The sequence below is a fragment of the Odocoileus virginianus genome, chromosome 33 (assembly GCF_023699985.2).
Source record: "Odocoileus virginianus isolate 20LAN1187 ecotype Illinois chromosome 33, Ovbor_1.2, whole genome shotgun sequence".
NCBI lineage: Eukaryota > Metazoa > Chordata > Mammalia > Artiodactyla > Cervidae > Odocoileus > Odocoileus virginianus.
The window spans coordinates 21311434-21331245 of NC_069706.1; the positions used below are offsets into that span (position 1 = coordinate 21311434).

Consider the following 19812-nt stretch of genomic DNA (forward strand, 5'->3'; position numbering starts at 1 on the left):
ACGGTGTATGTGCCACCCAGACTCTGCCTTTAAATGGCCACACCTGACAGCTCCATGCTCTCCCGGGCCCCCTGAAGTTCCTGGAACCTCCCAGATGCTTCTGGGGATAATTATAGTTCAGCTGTGGTATCAGTCATACTCAAATTGCTCTGAATGTTAACACGAGAGGGTCCTGCCTGAGTTCTCCTACTCCTCTAGGACATTCCCCTCTAAATCAAAATTTGTTTAAATGGCTTTTATGGTCCTATGTGATTGGGCCCCTGCATAGGCCTGTGGCCTAAGTTCAGACACTCCCCATCAATATCCGTGCCTCAGCCATCCCAGCCTTTTTACTGTCCCTTGATTATAACTTAGGGCCCTTGCACAGGGCATTTATCCTGCCTGGAATCTTCTTAGAACCTCACACTCAAATGGCACCTGCTCACAGAGGCCTCTCCTGACCATCCAGTGTTAAGTCACCCTCAGCCACCACCCTCATCACTCTCCATCTCCCTAACCTGGTTTAATTTTCTTCATAGCACTTATCACATTCTACAGTTATCTTCTCTCGACTTATCTAGTTGCTTATTGTGACATTCCTCGACTAGAACAGAAACTCTAGGATAGCAAAAGCCTTGCCCATCGTGTTCACAGCCTATCCTAATGCCTAGAACAAAGCTAGGAACAAGCTGTCACTCAATAAGTATCCATGAGATGAATGATGCCTTTGTCAGCAGCAGCAAATTGAAGGCTGGGTAGACACCAAGTCAGGCACAGGGGATCGACACAGCGAGGAACCCCCAACAGAGAGACTCCGTGCACCCACTGGGTCTAAACCTGGCTCCATCACTCCTAACTGTGACCTTGGCCTCCCCTCTGAGGGATGCGACCTTGGGCTTCCTTCTCTGAGCCTTGGCTTTCCTCCCGCATGAAACAGGAAAAAGAACCAGACCTACCTCCCAGGGTCATGGTAAAGGTAAGTGAGATACTGCAGAGCCTGGCCCATCAGATCAGCAATCCTGGGTGCAGCGTTGGGGGGAGGGGCACACACAAAGCCTGAGAGATGGCTGTGTACCTAAAGGCACCCCATTTGTACTTCCTTAACAGGTAGATTCAAGGCCACAGCCCTGCTTTAATCTACCAAGCTTGTTACTGCTAGAGAAGCCAGACAGAGCCACTTATCAAGAGTCATTTTATTGTTGATCTTGTTCAGTTGCTCAGTCACGTCCAGCTCTTTGCGACTCCATGGACTGAAGCATGCCAGACTTCCCTGTCCTTCACCATCTCCCAAGAGTCGTTTTGGAACTCTACAAATAATTATCCAGCACATTCCAGGTGCCTGCTGGGAGACAGAGCTGAAGCAGATGCAGTCTGTGTCCTCTGAAAACTTAATCCAGGAGCAGAGATAAGATAAAACACAGGACTGAAGATAACAGATAAGTGTGAGACGAAAGAAGGTGGGAGACAGTCTGCTGGCAGTGGATCAGCTTTGCTCCTGGTACCCAAAGAGAGGGTACCTGTCCTTGTGGGCCCCTCCGTAGGGCACCCCTGCAGTCATATAGAGTCGTGGTTAGGAAACTGCCCTGCCCAGCCAGACAGACCCTTTTTGAAATGGTGGATCCTATGTGACATCAAGCATACAACTTCACCTCTCTGAACCTCTTTGCCTTGTTTATAACATGGGGATAATATCAGAACTTATTCACAGGGTTCTTGGGAGGTTTGCATTGAAAATACTTGGCGCAGGGCATGGTGAATAGGAAACGGGTGGCAAATGTTTACCTGCACTGGAAGTGCTTCAAAGAAACATTTCTAGCATCTGTCACATGTATTTACGTGGTGCTTCGATGCCACACACTGTCAAGGAATTATATTAACAAGCTTATGAGGAAGATACTGGTTTTTTGTCTTTTTTTTACACATAGCATAAAATGTAAAAATCATTTTAAATGTACTGCTTAGTAGTCTCAAGTGTATTTACAAAGTAAATAGAGTAAGTAAATAGAGATCTGTGCAACAGATCTCGAGAGCTTTTTGTCTAATGAAACTGAAACTCTTCCCATTTCCCCCTCTGCCAATTCCTACTTTCTGTTTCTGTGTGTGTATAGTTGCTCAGTCGTCTCGGACCCTTTTTGACCCCAGGAACTGCAGCCCGCCAGGCTCCTCTCTCCATGGATTTTCCAGGCAAGAATGCTGGAGTAGGTGGCCATTTCTTACTCCAGGGGATCTCCCCGACCCAGGGATCAAACCCGCGTCTCCGGCGTCGGCAGGCACCGGCAGGCAGGTTATTTTATTGCTGAGCCAGCAGGGAAGCCCACTTTCTGTTTCTAGGAAAGCACGATTTTAACTCAGTCTTACAAATCAAGAAACTAAGACCAAGGACTTCTCTGATGGTCTGGTGGTTAAGAGTCCCTGCTTCCGATGCAAGAGGCTCTGGTCCATCTCTGGTTGGAGAACTAGGATCCCACATGCTTGCAGGGCCCAGCACCCAGCCCCACCCCCAACCTCAACCCCTGCCCGAAAGAGAGGAAACCAAGATCAGCTAAACGCTTTGTGGGACTCAGGGCAAAATGAAAATGAAACTTCTGAGGAATGTCTAGACGGCAACAGCGGGGCATTAAACCAAGCACAGGATCCTTCTGAGTGCAGTCCTGTGAGCCCATAAAACGTCCCTGGAGGAAACCAAGGGCCAGAGAAGTTAAAGTACTTTCCTAAGGTCACACAGCAAGTTTGGGAGCCTCAAAAATCACACGACTGTCCTTCCTTATTGTAAATTTCCTGCAGGCAGGGGCTTTGATAGGTTTACTGCAGACTGCCCAGCAGCCAGCACAGTGCCTGGCACACACTGATGGTCATCATATACTTCATATCTGAGGGAATGAATGAATAGGTCAGATTCACCCTAGACAGAAGAAGCTTCTCAGAAGTTCTGAGCTTTGCCTGGGCTCTGGCACAATAACATTTCCATTCCTGTTCCTCTTCTGTGTTTACGCAGAACCCTTGCATTCCTCGAAGCAGCAAGCGTGGCGTGTGTCTGTCTATACATAATGTTCCCTGACGCTTTTATGAGGCCTCACCTCTTCAGAACATTCCTGGTTTTGAGTCCCACTTTTATGGGGTGGAGTGAAGTTAGAAGACAGAGGACAATGTGAGGTCACTGGTGCCATACTCTGGCTCCAGGTCCCCCAGGTCAACCTGAGTCTGATGGACAAGTAGACTCTCTGACCTGAAAACAAGAAAACTAGAACCAAAATATACAAGTATAAGCAAAACATGAGGTTTGTTTGCTTGTTTTTACAGTTATGGCTTTAAGTGCTACAAGAGTTTAGGGAGCTAGACTAACTTTGGTTTCTTTGAAAGAGGCTTCATTTCCCTGTCTGTGAGGTGCTTTGCCAGCAGCAGGAAGAAAGGAGGGCTGAAACTTCAGGGGCACATCAATGAATTAATCTTAACCCTGATCTCCTGACCACTTGTTATCATTGTTCTGTGCATGACTCCCTTTTAGTTTAATTGTTCTTTATTTTCAGTAAAATAATGAATACCTGTGAACCTATCAGCTTACCTGGTAGCTCAGATGGCAAAGAATCCTTCAATGTGGGAGACCTGGGTTTGATCCCTGGGTTGGGAAGATTCCCTGAAGAAGGGAACGGCAGCCTCCTCCAGTATTCTTTTGGCCTGCAGAATTCCATGGACAGAGGATCCTGGTGGGCTACCGTCCATATGATCACAAAGAGTGAACCTATCCAAGAACAAGATCATTACCAATAACTCTGAGTTCCTCCTCTGTATTTTATCCTTCCTTCTCAGAGGGAATCATTCTCCAGTTGTCTTGTATAGATGTGTTATATCCAAATGCCTAACCAAATCATGCATTGTTTAGTTTTACTTGTTTTTGAAATTAACAGAAAGGGTATTACATAATACACTATCTTCTGAGACTTGCTTTTTTGATTCAAGAACAGCTAAAAAGATTCCTATCAACATATTATTGCATATTGCTATATTTTATTTATTTTCACTACTGTACAACATTCCAGTATCTGGATAGATTTTAATGTATTTATCTATTTTCACAGCATGGGCATTTGGGTTGTTTCAGCTTTTTGTTATTAAAAAGAGAGCTTCCATAAAATTCTTGTCCAAATTCATGAGCTAAATTTTGCCTGTGTTTATAACCAATATGAGAAAGATACTATATATATATATAAATATATATATATATCTATATCTATATCTATCTAATATATATAAAGATACTATGTATATATATAAAGAACTATATAGAGAGATACTATATATATAAAAATACTGCATATATAAAAGTGACATATACATATATATACTAACTCTGTACTCATTGAACATCTTCTCATTTCTTCTCCTGCAACCCCTTACCCTGTTTCTAGGAAAGTACTATTTTAACTCTTTCACAAATCAAGGAGGGGAATTAATGATTCATGGGGTAAAGGAATACTCAGTTTTGCAAGAGACTTCCAAACTTTTTCTTCAAATCACTGTTCCAGCGTATACCCCGCAATGATCACAAGGGATATCACTGTTCTCTACACGTGTCTTCTGTGCATGGTACTGTCATATTTTTTTTTCTCTCTTTTGGATCACACCGCATGGCTTGTGGGGATCTTAGTTGCCTGACCAGGGATTGAACCTGCAATGAACATGCCGAGCCCTAACTACTGGACCGCCAGGGAATTCCCAACTGAAAGAGTGTTGAATGAATACATGAATTAATAGTGGGGAGGAAATAGGTTGGTCATATCAGTTTTCAAAAACTCAGTTCATGTGGGGACTTAAATAGTCAGTGACCTTTAGCTTTCAACAAATTAAATGTGCCTTAAAATGCTGTTAAGAAGACCAATAGAAGGGAGTAAAAAATAATGTAGCAAAAATCTTCTAAAAACTAAAATCATCTATGTATTATAGACATAGGATTAAAAAAATAGTTAAAAAAACAAAAGACAGAAAGTCCCTTGCACTGTTTTAAAAGGGATAAAATGATCTTTGCGCTGTGTAGAACCCTTCAAATAGATTAAAGAATTTAAACTCAGGAAGTTCATACATAAACTAGAAGGAAACATAAGCAAATAAATATCTAAGGTGGGTGCTGAATGGCCAGGAACTATACAGAAGTAAAGGTAAACACCTTGAAGGAGGGAATTCCCTGGCAGTCCAGAGGTTAGGACTTGACACTTTCATTGTCAATGGCCCGAGTTTAGTCCCTAGTCCACTGGGGAACTGAGATCCTATAAACTGTGTGACGCAGCCAACAACAACAACAACGACAACACACGTACACCACACACAAACACAAAACACATGAAGGGGAGAAGATTGATGTATTTTACTAAAAATGCAAAAAATTGTGTAGCCTTAATGCTAAATAAATAAATACAAAAGTAATAGCAAGGCAATCAACCATCTGGGGAAGATATATTGGTAGATTGGTGGTGTGGGGACATACATATCTACCTTTGATGAATTTGGTCTGAGGGCATGCAGACCAGACTAAGAATCTGATGATCTGGGACATTTGGGAGATTAGATTATAACTGTAAATAAACTGCAGTCTCCATGAGGGCAGTCTTCACTCTAACTTCTGGAGCCTGGGTAGTAGTCCATGTTCCCTGCAGTGGACAGGCAGAGCTTTGTGGGTCTCCCAATTCAGAAATTTTAGCCAAAGGAAATAAGGTAAGGAATCTACTAAATGCATGTGTTTGGTGGAGGGATGAGGGTACAGTGGGCTTGAGAAGGACAAAGTTATAAAATCCTAGCTCTGAGAGTCCCAAAACTGCTACGGAGGAGGCACTTGGAAGGACTTCCCTGCTGGCTCAGATGGTAAAGAATCTGCCTGCAGTGCAGGAGACCTGGGTTTGATCATGGGGTGGGGAAGAGCCCCTGGAGAAGGAAATGGCTACCCACTCCTGTATTCTTACCTGGAGAATCCCACGGACAGAGGAGCCTGGCAGGCTACAGTCCACAGGGTCACAAAGAGTTGGACACAACTGAGCCACTTACAGGCTCTTGGAAAGAGAGGCTTCGTTCACCATAGGTATAGCACAAAAGGTTTCTCAAGGGCTTACAAAAATAGTGGAGAGGGCTTCCCTGGTGGTTCAGTGGTAAAGAATCCAGCTGCATGTAGGAGACATAGGTTCCATCCCTGATCTGGGAAGATCCCACATGCTGTGGAGCAACTAAGGCCGTGGACCACAATTGTTGAGCTTGTACTCTAGAGCCCAGGAGCCACAACTGCTGACACTAGAGAAAGTCCTCCAGCGACGAAGACCCAATGGAGCCAAATAAATAAATTATTTGAAAAAATTGGGGGGATGAGTACAGCAGTGGCAGGGAATGTAATTCTGTGAAACCAAAAGAAATTTACAAAATTTATATTAATAAAGGAATTTAATGAAATTTTGTCATTAATCAAGCTACTTAGTTAAAGCTCATCAAAAGTGTATTTAATGTGAATACATTTGACCTGTTTGGTGTGATCCAGAGTGAGGTCTCCAGAAATAAGTGCCCAGAGTAAACAGTTTTATAAAGGGCTCTTGACTGTTGGACCCAGGCATACCACTGATTGTGTCTTCTTTCAAAGAACTCTTAGTGCTCTTCTGACAGGATTCTAATCTACTCTACCCTGAGGGTGTGGGATCCTTTGAACTTCATCAAGTTGACTGATTAAATTAGGGCTGGTGGGATTAGCTAAAGACTAGTGAAAGGATATAGATTCACCACTTTGGAGGCAGAGATACTAGGATAATTTGTCATTTTCTTTCATTAGATGTGATTATTCCCTCATTCATTCACACAGAGTTTTTTGGTGTTTTTTTCTTTTTTTCCCAAGCAGCCCTTAAGTGGACCCAAGAGCAAGAAAATTTTAGCGGGTTACCAAAGAAGATAAAAGTAAGAGAGATGTGTTACATGTGAAAAGCACTGATGATTATGTGGTTGAATTAAACTGTATTTGTATCTCTCCGACTGTCCTTAATTTGTCAAAATCTTAAAACCGTGCTATTACTATAGATCACATAAAAAATGTATTAGTTATTCAATGCATTGAGTGCCTACTATGTCCAAGCAGTGTTGTGAGGTGGAGATATAGCATAAGCAAAAGAGACAAAAGTCCCCTTTTCTCAGTACAGACGATTTAAAAGTAGACATAAACTCCGTGAGTAATGACGAGTGCTTGGAAGAAAATTTAAATGTATAGGAATGGAGAGTGATGACGGTCCTATTTAGATAAGGTGGCCTCCGGAGACTTTTCCAATAAGATGACATTATGAATTGTATGGGTGTAATGGTAACTTCCCCAAGCACCTAGGGGAAAAGATGCCAATTTACTGAGGGGGTGCTCAGTACAGTTAGTGCAATTAGCGAAGGAATTTCGGACCCCGCTACCAAAAAGACGTCCCTCTGATTCTGCGAATTCAGAAAGTGCAAGCCCCTAGCTTCAGTTTTCTCATCTATAAATTGGAAAGAGTGGTAGTGCTGACCACCTCGGGTTTTTTGTTTACGTTGTTATCGAGCCACATTGAACCATGTGCCTGGCACGGTCCTCAACAATGAAAACGTATTCATTTAATCCATGACAATCTTGTAAGCCAAGTACGATTTTTTTTTTTTTTTAAGAGCATTTTATAACCGAGGAACCGGGAGGCATAGAGGAGTAAAATCTAGGGTCCCACTGGTAGGGTTTCAAAGCAGGCAACTGCTCAGAACCTGGAAGTGTTGTAAAGCGCTTAGCCCCGTGCTTAGCACGTAGTAAGAGCTCCTTAAATCTTCACAGTAGGGGCTGTTATCTGTTCTAGCCCGGGGCTGCTCCAGAATTTCTGCTTAGGAAGAGCTTTAGATAGCCACTCTGTTGTAAGGGGAAGCTGGGGGGGGGGGGGGGGGTCCTGCATGGCAACCATAGTTAACTGCATAGCAACCATAATGTTTACTTAAATTGGGGCACTCGGGAGAATCGATGGGGGTTGTGTGGAAGGAGGAGTCAGCTAGGTGCCCCTCCCACACGCCACTTTTCAGTGGGAACTAGCCAGGCACCAGCGGAAACTTGGGCCCCCCTCCGGAACCGCGCTGTGAGCCGGTCCTCTTTGCGGCCTGCCACCCCGCCCTTTGAGGCAGATGGTTTCTTCCGTTCACCCGGCTGGTTCAGGTTCCGCGCTCGGGAGTCACAAAGCGCGGGGTCACGTAGGCGGGCCGGTGCGCTTTGTGACGCCCAGGCCTCGCCCCTTGGCCCGCCTATCGGCGCACGCCAGCCCCGCCCCGCGCGCGCCGCCCGTGCAATCCCTGCTTAAGAGACCCCGGAGTGGGGCGCTCGCCCGAAGCCAGGCCGCGTCCGCCATAGTGCCTGGCTCCGAGGTGTCGCCAGCGCCTGGTGAGGCCCCGAAAGCGGCAGTGGGGCGAAACAAAACAGGGAGCCGGCGGAGCCCTCGCCGTTGCCCGGCGGTTTCCGGGCCTAATCTCGCGGTACTGGGCCGAGAGGCGACGGAAGCGAAAGGCGAGAGAAGCTCGGAGCACTCGGCGAGAGGAAGCGTCAGGGAGCCTTCGGCGGCGTCGCGAGGGTCCGCCGAAGCCCCCCGGCCGCTGGCTGGGGCCCGGGGTGGTGAGGAAGTGCTGCGAGGCCTAGCCGAGGCCTAGTACCGGCTTTGTGTCTGAGCGGCGTTGGCGTTGGCGGCGGCGGCGGCGGCGGGGGGGAGGCGGAGCCGGGGGCGGCCTGCGGGAAGGCCTCTCCTCCGCCGACCGCGCGTTTCGGCCTAGGCCGCGGGGCCGCCCGTGGCCCTGCGGGGAGCAGGCGAAAGGGGTCTGTTGCGTGGCGGGGGCCTGGGCCTGGGGCAGCCGACGCCGGTCGTCCGGAAGCCAGGAGGAGGCGAGAGGCCGCTCGTGGACTCCGGGCCTGGGCCCTCTCCCCTCTGCCTTCTCCCGGGCCTGGGTCACCCCCATCCACGGAGAAAGAGACGATCCGGGAGGTGCGGCCGCGCTATGGACCCCTGACCCCGCGGGGTCACTCGGACTCTTAACGTGTGGACTGACCGCTACTGACTGCACCGCTGCCCCCGTCTCTGCCGGCCCTTAGCATGAGCGAGGGGGACCCAGCCGGCTGACAATTGTGCCGGTTGGCGGATTCTCGCTTGCCCCCTTGCCCCGTCCTCGTCCGCCTCCTCCCACATGAAGCGATTCTGAATATCCGGGGGGGGGCGGGTTCTGAATTATTGTTTTTACGAACCCCTGCTTGTGGTTGGGGGGGTATTTAATCTGAGGCCTTTTAGGGTCCTTCGGTGTCTCTGAGTGTTTTGTGTGTGTACATATTTTGCTCTTAAGTTTATAAATATACATATATTGAGCGTGTGCACGTCTCCTCGCTGAACCTTAGGAATCCTTTGGCACCATGTCCTGTGTGCATTATAAATTTTCTTCTAAACTCAACTATGATACCGTCACCTTTGATGGGCTCCACATCTCCCTCTGCGACTTAAAGAAGCAGATTATGGGGAGAGAGAAGCTGAAAGCTGCCGACTGCGACCTGCAGATCACCAACGCACAGACGAAAGAAGGTAAGAGCCGCCCGGGCTCCGGATCCTGGCTGGTGGAAGAGAGATGCTGGTGGCGAGGTGCCTGGCTGGAGACTAACCGCCATTATGTCTCTTGTGGGACTGTTCGTTCTAACACTTTGGGGACGAATTTCATTGATAGCCAGAGGTTGCAGCAGTCAGCCCCCGAGTTTAATTGACTTTGATTTGTTTTCTGTATACTTGGATCATCTGCAACCGGCCGATCCCCAACTGTCTGATTCCTCCCAGATGATTTTTTTAAACGAGGGTTTTGGTGTTAGGGGTGGGGATGTCATCCAGATTGTCTGAGTGCTTATCCTGGGGCATTTCCTAATCTGTTTTCCATCAGAAGGAGGAGAGGAGAGCAGAAGGAAGGCTTCTTTGTAAAGCAGCGCTGGAGAACCATCTCTAACTTTCTAACTTAATCACCGTAGGGGTTTTGATGGCAAATTCTGTGTCCTCCTCGTCTCCCTTCCCCGATTTATTTAGTTAGTTTTAAGTTTGGAGTTGCCTGTCTTTGGAGAAAGATCCTCCCTTTGCTGTTTTTAATCTAGCCAGTTTTTAAAGTTGGAATTGCTTTTGGAACTTGGTATGTTCTGGTGTGACCACTTTTGTTTGGTGTGTAAGTTCCAGAATTAAGTAGTTGAACTCTTAGTTCATCACATTACTCGTAAATTTTATCAGTTTCAGAAAGATCAAAAGTACAGATTTTTAAAAATAGTGGTTGCTTGATTTTATATGATTATATTGCTACTAGGATACTGAAAAATAGTCTGCTGTGCTATCATATGAATATACATAAGCCACTAATTGGAATCTTTAAATTTTTCTCTTTTATAAAAGCTTTTTATATGATACTGAGAATTTAACATCGATATGAGAATGAGACAGAATGGCCTCTTAGAGTTTCTATTTTCAGACTCTGGCTTTGAACTTAACTTCGGTTTCTTTTTCTCAGGACTGCAACGCTGATGTGTCGTTTTGTGTCTTGAGTTTTTTTTTTTTTTCTTTTATAAGATGAGAAGTAAAGTGAAGTTCTAGTTAGGGTAGTTTATTGATCACTAAATTTGGCTTAGTGGGACATAGGTTCTTTTAGTTGAAATTGGGGGAGGTTCCCCCACTTGTCAAGTACAAGAGCTGTTTTTTTACATTTACATCCAGACATAAATATAATTGTATTAAGGAACAGCACTCAAAAATAGTAAGAAAGAACTTGTATACTTACTTGATAACATGTGCAGGAATATTCTCCACTTCCCCCCTTTCCGGTTTTTCAGTGTATCAGACCTAAGAGATGCTTCATGCGAGGCTTTGGTAATTGTGATTGTGAGGAAAAAATTGGTGGTGATCATGAATAGTTGAGAAACAGCTTTTAAAAATATTATTCAAGAAAATACCTTTAAGGAAATATTTCTTAAGGCCGCAAAAGCCTTCCTTAAGCATTACAGCCACACTTAACAGATGGATTTATAATAATTTTAGGACACCTGGATATGTTAATGATAATGAATGAGAGAAAATAAACTATTAAGTGAAATTAGAGAATATTAAGGCAGTTTTAATCATATTTAGATTTCATATTTTGCTGAGTGTAACACAGTTTACTCTTTTAAGACTAAACTCCATCAATCTTTTTCATCTAATAACTGATTACAGCTTTATTAGACTGGAATAAATTATTGTTGATGGAATTCTTGTCCATGAATTTAAGAGTTTGTGATGTGTTATATTTTTTCTAAGCTAGGAAATTATTTAATACCTTATTTTTACAAATGCTGAAAGCAGGAAAATGCTTTGCCCAGCCCCGTGTTTTTTGTATATTTGTGAACTGTCATTATTGGAGAAAGCTTTGCTGTAGTAAGCTTTGCTATTGGATTGGTTAAGAGAAGAGAAAGTTTGCGTCTTATGCTGTCCTCAAATTAGGAGAGAAAAAGATATTTAGGCACTTAATGAATTTTATGGCAAGTAGTATCAGTGTCACAAGGCAGCTGAGGAAGAATGCCACTTGCTTTTAGCACCATCCAGTGAATTAAAGAGGACAGAATGAATGTTTATAGCTTCATAGTTATGAGATCGCCTAGGAAAGAATGCCGAACTGGATCACTTTAGTTTGTTTGAATTCATGTTTCTATCATGTTTCTATAAAAGATTCCGGACAGTTTTGGAAGTCTGTCCATGTTTAGGACTCTTAAATCTTAGACTGAAATGCTTGAATCAGAATTTCATGTTTCAGGTTAAGAAGTCTGCTTCTTTATTTCTAGACTACATTTCAAAATGAATCTCAAATTTATTTTTGTGTTTTTCCTACATAAACTTGTTTTTCTAATTTTTCTGCTTATTTGCAATTACCCCTCCCTCCCCCAGCAAAAAAAAGCACATACACACAACAAAACAGCCTTTATTCTGAACTTAGGGTAAAAAAGATTTGGAAGCTGAGGAAAAAGAATTTTCAAAAGACTATTTCTCCATTTCTTAAATTCGTCTTGTTTCATTTCATCCGTATTCTTCATGTTTTTAGATCAAAAATGGCAGTGTCAAATAGAGAGGATCTTTTGAAGCTAACAAGTTACTTACTGAGGTATTTTAAAGGTAGGAAATTATCAGCGTGATTCAGATACTTTAAAAGGTCAATTAGCATGTGGCATCAGAGCCAGACTAAGCTTGACAACACTGTGTTGATGGGGTGAATAAAGTTGTCTTGGAAAGCTCCTGAGCACATTTGCTATTCGTTCCTATGGTGAACTCTTTTGATAGTTACATAGTCAGCAACTTAATTATCTGGTGTTTGACATCAAGTTTTAGAGTTTTTTTTTTTTTAAAGATCCCTCATCTCCCATGCTTCTGGGTTTTTCTTTCTTAGAGCTTGCTTGGAACTTGGAGCTATCCTGATAATGATGGTAGTCTTACATTAGAAAATTGCATCACTCTAATTGGATACTTATGAAGATAAAGCTTACTACTTGAAATATGTAAACTGAAAAGAACCCTTTCCTGAACAATTTATGTGTGTGTGCATTCAGTCATGTCCAACTCTTTATGGCCCTATAAACTGTAGCCCTCCACCCCTTTGTGGAATTTTCTAGGCAAGAATACCAGGTAGGTTGCCATTTCGTCCTCCAGGGGGTTGCCCCAATCCAGGTATCGAACTTGTGTCTCTTAGCACTGTGCCACCTGGGAAACCCAATTTATGATAATGCTATGAGAAAGGATAGAGCCAGTACATCTATAAAAGCTTAAAATGCTTATATATTTGATAAACTTAAAATAATTAGAGGTTGATAAGCTTAATAATTAGAGCACTTGGTGCTGAGTAACTTAAGTGAGTCAGGTAAACTCAGTAATTTAAAAAGAGTGAACCCTAATACTTGATTGTGTGATTAAGGGAGATGGGTACATTTTTACATATATCCCCTTGTAGTGGATTATTTTTCTTTTTGGTAATTTTGCAAATTCCTTTCATAACAGATTTTTTTTAAACCATCGTTGAATTCATCGATTCATTTTTTTGTTTGAATTTCATTCTTAGAGAACTATTGCAAGTAATAGTCCCAAGAGTAGGATAATCTTCCTGTCTGTCTTCTCAGAAAGTAGCATCCCTTTTCGTCCAGTTGCTTAAGCCAGGAACCTAGGAATTCATGCCTGATTTCTCTCTCCTCCATCTCTGATTCCACCCACATCTGTCGTAAAGCCTTACAACATTCTCTTGATTTCTGTGTCACTTCCAGAGCAGATCGTTATTCTCTCTTACCTGAACTATGCAGCAGTCTCCTTAGTCACCGTTTCTGTTCTTGTTCCTATACAGATTCATTCTTCACTTAGATAACCCCCCCCCCGAGTTTTTGTTTTTAATATGAATCAAATTGTCGTCATTTTTATTTAAAATCTTTCAATGACTTCCTGTTGTGCTTAGAAACAAAATATATGTAACCTGTGCCTGTGTTTCTAGTCATTGTGTGGTTTTCCTCAGCTCTTCTGGCCTTGTGTCATTTTTCCCCATGCTTCTCTCCTCTGAAACATTCTTTGCCAGTGTTTTTGCACATCTTGTCTTCTCAGTCTTCTGTTAAGTCTCAGATGCCAGTTCCTCAGAGGGCCTTTCCTTGAATCAACATTCTCTCCAAAGTTGCATCCCACTTTGAATTCTTTATTACAAAGCCCTTTTTTCTTTGAATACAAAGGATTCAAAATGTGTCACACTTTTTAGTCTGTCTTCCCCAGTAGTAATGTTTAGAGCCCAGGAAAAGTGAAAATGAAGTCGCTGAGTCGCGTCCGACACTTTGTGACCCCATGGACTGTATAGCCTACCAGGCTCCTTCGTCCATGGGATTTTCTAGGCAAGAACACTGGAGTGGGTTGCCATTTCCTTCTCCAGGAGATCTTCCCAACCCAGGAATTGAACCCAGGTCTCCCGCACTGTGGGCTTTACTGTCTGAGCCGCCAGGAGAGAGAAAATATTTTCATTCTAAATAACAACTTTTTCCTCATATAGTTCAGATGTTCAGCATTACTGGCTAAACAGCGAACAACTTAGTCTTCCTGAGACTTGGGGTTCCACCTCCATCTCTGATAGAGGTGCCAGAGCCAAGAACCTGTTGACATACTTGGTGTTAACTCCTTATGGCTTTGGATATTTGTTCTGACAGTATCTGTAATCTCAATGCAAGGAACATGTGGTTATTAATGCTCCTTTATGTTTAAGATGATTTCCCATAAAATTTATATCTGGTTGAAGTTTTCTAATTCTTGAGGATTATGACTTAAAAATCTCGAAATAGACATTCAACTTTTTATCCTTTTATTTACAGAATATACTGACGATAATGCTCTAATTCCTAAAAATTCATCTGTAATTGTTAGAAGAATTCCTATTGGAGGTGTTAAATCTACAAGCAAGACATATGTTATGTAAGTATTAATTAAATCCCATGTTTGCAAGTTCTCAAAATACTTTTTACTTTGTGAGAAGGAACAGATATGCTTTAGAACTGAACTCACTACTTTATGCTAGTGAGTATGTCGTCTTCATCCTTAAAATTATGAGAATGTTTGTTTTCCTGATTTCTTTCCCCAGTTAAACTGTAGTCAGAAGTAAGAGCTAGTAGACTTTTTGCTCTATGTAGGTAATATTAACAAAAAGAAAATGATCCTCAAATAAGTAAATCTTTCCCCTTCATTGGTTTTTATTACCTGGACACTTTCCCCCTCTACCATTTTTTCACTACAAGAATGTAAGTATCTTGAGATCTGTCCTAAATATTTTGTCAGCATCAGGAGTATTCAGTAGTGGTAGTATTTGCTTCTCATTAATAAGGGACTTTGTTGGGAAGTGATAACGTTCATAGGATTCATGAGCACAGACACTGGAATCAGGCTTAGATTTGACTCCCATTTACTGCTTCACACCAGTTGTATGAAGTTGTATTTGGGTAAGTTACCTAAAGTCTGTACCTCAGATTCCTCAAAATAAAATATATGTAACTCCAGGGAATTGGAGGAATTCAGTAGTGCCTGGCACATGTCAAATGCCCTTTATTGGAGTAAGAATTATAGTGATAATACTTTAGGAATGGTCTAGAGCTTAAGGAGTTCACTAAAAGGGCAAGATTATAACTTTATATCTAACTTTCTCTGCTTTCTTGCAATTTTAATGCTGATAACAGTTATTGGGTTGGCCAAAAAGTTTCTTCAGGTTTTTCCATACAATGGAATGGAAAAACTGAAACGAACTTTTTGGCCAACTCAGTATAATCTGTGAAAAGGATAGCAACTTGGGCTATTTAAAGAATACTCAGAGGTAAGATAGACTTACTTGAAATTCTGGCAAATTCTGCTTTTGGTCAATGAAATTCTGGCAAATTCTGCTTTTGGTCAATGAAACATTCTGGAATTTGCCAGTCCTAGGAAATGGAATGTGTTCTTGGAATTGAGGAAAATAAAGTCATTTCCTGGAGCTTTGCTTCATGTGGGCACGTTTTCTTTCTAAGACTGTTCTCATTTAGTTTAGTGTAAAGTTCTATTCCATATTTTAACATTTGGAGGTTCTTAAATCTTCTGTTTAGTAACTTTAAAAGCTGAAGACTTTTTTTTCCTTCTGTAAATACCAAATGAGCTATGTACCTTTAACTTTATATAATTTTGAAACATTATAAAGGAAGAATTAATTCCTAGAATTTAGTGTGAAGTTATCCCTTAATTTACTAAGTACTTTGTAAAAATAGCAAACATTCAGTTTCAGGAGATTGTTTTGATATTCAGAAATTTTAGGGAGAGAATTGTTTAAAGTACATGGGAAAATAGTTGCTTCTTACAGAATTGCATGCGTAATTCACTGTGTATTTGATTTCCTTTATAATATACTTGCCTCTTGAAGTGTTTTTGAATTTGCTGAGCAAATACTAGTAAATGAAAATTTCATTTTTATCTCAGGGCGTACCAGTCATGTACAAACTAGAAATTCCTTTCATATGCTATCTAATGTTTTTCTGTCAGGATAGCATAAACTTAAAACTAAAACTAAGCCTTTGAAGCCTGTATTTTAGCAATTTGACCCTCATACCCTTTCCTGTGTGGACTTTTAAAGGAATTTCTTCTTGAGCTTACTTGTGTATATATTTTTAAAGATCAGTTCCATTCTCTATAACCAACTTATTAAACTTATTCTTTTAACGAAAATATGCTGTCAAACGGTTGATTTTTCTGGAAAATAGACTTCCTATTTTATCTTGGTCACTGTGTTGAGACTTTTAAAAAGATGAAACTGCCAACCTGTCTTTTGGATTTGAAATATAGTTTTTGGAGCACAACAATTTCTCAGGGCTCCAAATTATAGGATATTTACAGTAGTAGTCTTACTGTAAGGTAATTCAGGGTATGAAAATTCTCATCTGTACCTATTAAAGTGAGGATTAATAGACTTGTTCAGTCTATTAAGAAATAGCCTCAAAGTTTCTTAAATAACAAAATCCTCATACTACCTTTCAGAAAACATTTGTTGTAGGTAGAAAGATACACACCTTTAATTACCAAGTATGGATTTTTTTTTAAAATCAAAAATGCATCTTAAAACTGTTCAAAGGTAGTAAAAATTAAATAAAGTAGTATATTTATTACTTCTGAAATTGGTTGTTTTTAAATGTTTGTGCCAAGGAAAAGTTGTGTTCCTAAAAAATGTGTGGTTGGAGAGATGTTTTTAGCACAAAAATTCATTAATAGCTTCTTAGAGAGTTAATGCTGTTTTTCTTTTTGTCTTTTTAGAAGTCGAACTGAACCAGTGATGGGAACTTCAAAAGCAGTATGTAAAAACACAATCTCACACTTTTTCTACACGTTGCTTTTTCCTTTATAATGTAGCAGTGAAGTAAATCATTTTAGAACGTAATATCCAATTGATCATAGAACATATTGTAAATAAAATGTATTTTGATGACAGCTCAGTTGAATATGGATATATGTGGCATAATTTGCACACTATTTTGTAGAAATGGGTAATTTGTGCCCAAAAAACACTGTTTCGTATTAAATATGATAGCATTCTCCCTGTATGACACTGTGTTGTACAGTTAATGTATGATCCTTTTTAGATCATGTAGGTTTTACACTAATGAACATGGTAACATGTTCTGCATCTGTCTGTCTATAGTTAGTATTTTGTATGTATGTACAGGCTGTTGTGTGCTTTTTGTTTCCTGCAATAAAAAAAAAATGTTTGGAATGTATATTTTGCCATTTTCACGTGTATCACTTAGTTTTTTTTGGTTTTTGGGTTTTTTTTTTCTTTTTTTCTGCCTGATTGATGGCTTTGAAAATGCATTAGCAACATCCAAAGCTTATATTTAAAGTTTGATGCTTTCTCCAAGTTCAGACACGTCATAGAGCTTTCCAGAGACCATTGACGCAGCTTTTATTATTTAGTTTTGCTTTATTTGGCAGTTTTGAGCTCCTATTCTTTGTTTACATTTGTACTGTAAAGTGAAACCTGGAATTGGGCCCCCTACAAGTATATCAATGTCTCGTCGATGATTTTATACAATTGAGTACTCAAGTTTTAATAGAGGTCTTTTACTTCTAGTCTGCTCAGTTGTCCAAATTAAAATATTTCCCTCATCTCATAAGATATTAAAATGCTGCAATAATTGTAAGCTAACTTAAAGCTGTAGCTTATCAAAGGTAACTCCCCTTAACCAGGTTAACATTTTAATAACCTTAAGTATGACAACATTTTGACTTTGAGCTTTTAAGTAAAAGGTAGCAGCATTCCTAAGTTGTAGGGTGAAACACCTGGTTCAGAACAGAGACCTGTAGTAATTGAGTTCTGTAAAACTTGATGGTTCTCTAAACATTTGAGTGCTCAGGCTTGATTTGTACACAATACAAGATGTCTGAAATCCTCACTTAGAGTTTAAGGGTATTGCTTGCTCTTTCAACTTTATCCTTTTAAAATACTAGTGATCTTTTAATTGTGTATCAGGTATTTTCACTAACCTTGGATCATTGAATCTTAAATACAATAACATAGAATATCTGAACTTTGGACTTGTTTTCTAAAGTATATAGCCTTTAGTTCTCATGGAACTAAATATAGTGATTCAAAAGTCAAAACTTAGTGTTTGGGGAGTTTTTTTCCCTCTTTGGGGTATATGGTTTTTTGGGGGTTTGGGGTGTTTTTTTTTTTTTTTAAAGCATAATGCTGTAAAAACTGTCCACAAGTTGTTTTGCTGGTGATTGGTTTAAAACTGATTTTTATGTATCCAAATGCTAGCACAAATTAGATTGACTATACTGGTGACTGTAGTAGTTAATGTAACACATTTTGTATAAAGTACATTTTATACAGTATTTAAACTAATTCAGATGAAGTTTTATTTCTTGAAAATAATTATTTCCTTTTTGTTTATTAGCATGTGTATAAACACAGATCACATGTTCATAAATAAAGTTAACATTCTTTTAGCCTTGTGTGTTCCCTGGCATGTCTGTATTACACTTATAAGAAGCAGTTTATTTTATGCTTATTTAGGTTTCTCTTTTCTTTCTTCTTTTTTAAAAAAAATAATAGTGGCTTTAATTTTTAGGTAGAATTATTTGAAGTGGAGAAATTAGATAACATAATATCCCCATTATTTGCTTGGGGTACATTTGCTGACATTTAAAATATGAGAAAATATATTCATAAAGCATAATTAGTGCCCGTCTTAGGAGACTTAGGTATGTTATGCACACTCACAATTAAGACAAAATCACTAAAGCCAGGTTTTTAAATTCTGATTAGTAAAAGTAAATGTATGCACATTTTTGGTAACTTAAGCCAACTCTAATCAAGGATGGCTGTTTCTATATTCCACAGCTTTGCTGTTTGTAGTTACCCTTCTGTGTTGCTATTCCAAAGCTGTGGGTCCTTCCTGCTAACATCAGAATTACATGTTGTAAGATCCTTTAATTTCAGGCAAGTATAGTTGACATAAAAGATTTCAGATTCTTGCTCCCAGAAGCAAGGCCACAAATTAGATGTGAGAGAGGTAGTTTCATTTTAATCATATCCACAGTGTGCATGTTAATCAGTGTTTCTAGAGACTACTTTTTTAAAGTAGGGTTTTTTAATTGATGTTTAAATACATACAAATTCCTACTCATTTTTAAGTCATTTCTTGTCAGCATTTTACACTTATTTCTTAATATCTTGCTATATGTAGAAAACAATTGGATGCCTTTCTAAATTTGTGGTAAATTTTACCACCTTGTATTTATATAGGGTATTAAAGTGCTATAGGGGCTTCCCTGATAGCTCAATTGGTAAAGAATCCACAGATTATTTGGTGGGAAAAAAAGTGATTTAGATGCTGTTGAATATCTAAAACCACTCATAACTAAATAAATATATGCTCATAATAACAAGTTGGCCCAAAGGAAGAATAGGAAAGCCTGGCATAATAACAAAAAGACAGCTATGTTTTAGGAGTGAGAACAACAAAAAAAAATGTTAGTTTTTTTGGTTTCAGCAGTAAAAAAAAGTGTAATACAACTGCTGCTTTCTAAGGAAGTGATCAGCATGCACATTCTATATAGTAATAGGCTATTTTAAAAGGCTATTTGTTTCTTTGATTAGAAACACAGTATAGATGATGGTTGACAGCAGTTTGTTCAGTCCTTATTTCTTAAAATTCAGGTGATTCTTGATTGATATAAAATGTTACACTCTTCAAAATAGATTGAATAGGTCAGAATTTTTCTGGATAAAAATAGGCTGTGTTCTTTCAATTTTTCTTTTCTA

The 19812-nt window shown here is 40.3% G+C and overlaps 1 protein-coding gene across 2 annotated transcripts in view; it reads left to right on the top strand.

Annotated features, from left to right (window-relative positions):
* Positions 1-8323: 8323 nt before the first annotated feature.
* The window catches only part of RBBP6 (RB binding protein 6, ubiquitin ligase), a 31707-nt gene continuing 20218 nt past the window's right edge, over positions 8324-19812 (top strand). For both annotated transcript variants that reach the window (XM_070461045.1, XM_020879270.2), the window contains exons 1-3: positions 8324-9551; positions 14351-14450; positions 16800-16836. In XM_070461045.1, coding sequence (XP_070317146.1) covers positions 9386-9551; positions 14351-14450; positions 16800-16836 — 303 coding nt within the window. In that variant the 5' untranslated portion in view covers positions 8324-9385. The remainder of the gene's footprint in view (positions 9552-14350; positions 14451-16799; positions 16837-19812) is intronic.